Source organism: Nicotiana tabacum, chromosome 20 (genome assembly GCF_000715075.1).
Source record: "Nicotiana tabacum cultivar K326 chromosome 20, ASM71507v2, whole genome shotgun sequence".
NCBI lineage: Eukaryota > Viridiplantae > Streptophyta > Magnoliopsida > Solanales > Solanaceae > Nicotiana > Nicotiana tabacum.
In genome coordinates this window covers 118,421,365-118,424,151 of record NC_134099.1, presented here as the reverse complement: position 1 = coordinate 118,424,151, position 2,787 = coordinate 118,421,365, and the positions used below count along the sequence as shown (strand labels likewise).

The following is a 2,787-nucleotide window of genomic DNA, read 5'->3' as shown; positions in this document are numbered from 1 at the left end:
TACGTAGTCGAAAGCACAAAAAAGCTATTCAGAAAGTGGCAGAGGCTTATGCTGTGTTGATCCCCCTATTTCTAGTTAGTATTGAATTTTATAACCAAAGAAGTGACATTGTAGTAGAAAATGGTCTGCACATGGAAAAGAAGTTAACTGATCCTTTTGATATTGAACTGATTACAAATCTGCCAACACAGCAAAATTCGTAAGAATAGTTACTTTTTTTTACTTTGTTTTCCTCATTCATATTAACATTTTCACTTCTAATTGATTTTTATATTCTATTCATTTGTTTTATTTCAAAGATTGTGGAGTATATGTTGCTTGCTTTGCAGAGTATATTATTGAAGATCTTCCAATCCCTGTTGCCAATTTTGATGTGGATGGTCTTCGAGCTAGGTTTGGTATACTGTTGTGGCACTATGGGAGGAACAAGCAGTTGCATGGCGAATCAAGTGAATCTGAGGCTCCAGTAGCACCTAAAAAGACTCGTGGAAAGAAACGCAAGAAGTAGTATAGGTCTCTTTTTGGTTTTAGTTAATTGTATCATGAAAACTTTGCAGGATTTTAATAGTTTTTGGTGAAGTATGGTATTATTAGTAGTAAATGACCTTCTGCTGATTCAAGACTGTAGGAAACTTGTGCCTTTATAAAATACTTCCAGCTGCTAATGTTTCTTTTATCATATTTAATTATTCTGGTTCAAAATATGTGGTAATAGATTTCTTCAAGTACATGGGGGTTATCAGTATAGTTATGTCTCTTGATGCTGAAAATTTGCTGATTTTGTTTCTGATTTCAGCTTATTTTATTAGGCTTTTCTTAGGCTTCTTCCATAAAGTTGTTGGTTTATTAGGATGCCGAGGTCCATTCCTTTGCCAGAGGGTAAGGTTTAATTGATTCAGCAAGTGAAAATTAGGGGCAGATGAAGTGAACACTTCCAGCAACATACAAAGTAGTTGTGACAAAAGTTAAATGATCTGCTTTCGAATGTGATGATGGTCTAAGCTTTAATGTTCATCTGTAGTTTTAGCATAGATGGTGTATTAGTGTAGTAGAACTATATACCAATCAGGTATAATGATATACCATTTGGGTATCACGTTGTATTTGACTCATCTTTTTTCCTGCAACAACTAGATGTAAGTACTGACATGAGTTGCAAAGTGTGCGCATTTTAGGTATAACGTTGTATCTGGTGCACCATTTATATTTCTGCGCATATTTTGTTTTAGCCATATTAGTGCAATACCACTATATATCAGCGAGATATACAAATATAACATCGGGTATCACCTTATATTAATGTACCTGATGATGCACAAATAACTGCATGTAAATGGCTTCCAATTTGTTATAGTTCAATACAGACATGAGCTGCAAAGCGTGCACCACTTCTATTTCTGCACATATTTTGATACTAATAAGGTATACAGATATACCAATAAGGTATACAGATATATTTTAGCATCTTTTTTCCTGCAGCAACTAGATGTAAATGCATCCCACTTTTATATACTAAAATAGAAAATAAACAGATTCTTATTGAAAATACAAGTAGTCATATAAATTTGTTGCCAAAAAGTAATTTCGCAAAGAATCATCATACCAAATATATGTCCAGTGCAAGAAATGCATTTTATTTTTTGCTATTCAAATGCTATGATTCTACAATATATGAGTTGTATAAAAACATTGAAGCATTATATCAATCTCTCTTTGGAATATTTCGGCATGTTCTCCGGTTGTGTCCTTTTCTCCCGCATAGTGCACATGTAACTGTATTTCCTTCCCAGCCTCCTATGCCTCTCTTCTTTTTAGGTCTTCCTAGTTTGATTTTTCCTTTTGGTGGCAGTACCACCTGCGAAGAGACATGTTCTGGAATTTGCCACGTTGTTTCATCAGGCAATGGATTTACTGGTATCTCATATGTTTTCAGCAAGTAGTCTATGCTGTAATAATCCGAGCAATACTTGTATGAATCCATATGGAATTTTTGTATAACTGTCATTGCATGTGGACATGGAATATCGTCTAGCTGAAACCTCCCACAAGTGCAGTTTCTTTCATGTAGGCACACCACATTTCTTGTTTGGCCATCAATTACTAAATGTAAGAATTCAGTTGATGGCAATACCTAGTATAATTTTAATTAAGAAAAGTCATTAGCTATATGAAGTAATAGTATTTTTTAAATAACAATATTCAGTTGTTTAGTGAAATCACTAAGGTAAAAAAGTAAAAATACAGTACATGAAGTGTTTTTATGATTTTGAAAATGCATACCGTCATCATCTGTGATAAGATAGTATTATCTGCCAATATTTTTTCATACTTTGCACCAATCTTCATAAATGATTCCACTGCATCCTTCTGATTGGTGTAATTCCATTTTTGAATCAATATTGTCATAAAGTCAAGAAAATTTACAACTGGGAGGTCTCTTGCGTGCTTGTTTGCTGCATTTACTGATTTCGCAATATTCGATGTCATGGTCATGGTTCTATTTGCCTTGGAATGCGCCCGGGACCATTTATCATATCCAATATCCATCAGGTATGTTTTCACTCTACTATCAATAGCTTCTAACTCTGCCATATGCCTGTTGAATTCTTCAACAGTGTATGCTCTTGCTAAAGCAAAATATACTTCTTTGATTTGTTTTTGGCTCTTCCTGAAGTTTGTCTTTATGTTGTTCCACAAATGGAACATACATGCACAATGAGGGACTTCTGGATAGACAATTGAAGTTGCTTTCCATATAGCATCATGACTGTCTGATACAATGCACAT

The 2,787-nt window shown here is 34.2% G+C and overlaps 1 protein-coding gene across 1 annotated transcript; it reads right to left on the bottom strand.

The window, feature by feature from the left end:
- Positions 1-1,702: 1,702 nt before the first annotated feature.
- Positions 1,703-2,787, bottom strand: LOC142174514 (uncharacterized). Its single transcript, XM_075240320.1, has 2 exons — positions 2,281-2,787; positions 1,703-2,131 (listed from the first exon to the last, which is right to left on the bottom strand). Exons 1-2 carry the CDS (start codon positions 2,785-2,787, stop codon positions 1,703-1,705), a joined length of 936 nt encoding a protein of 311 aa, XP_075096421.1.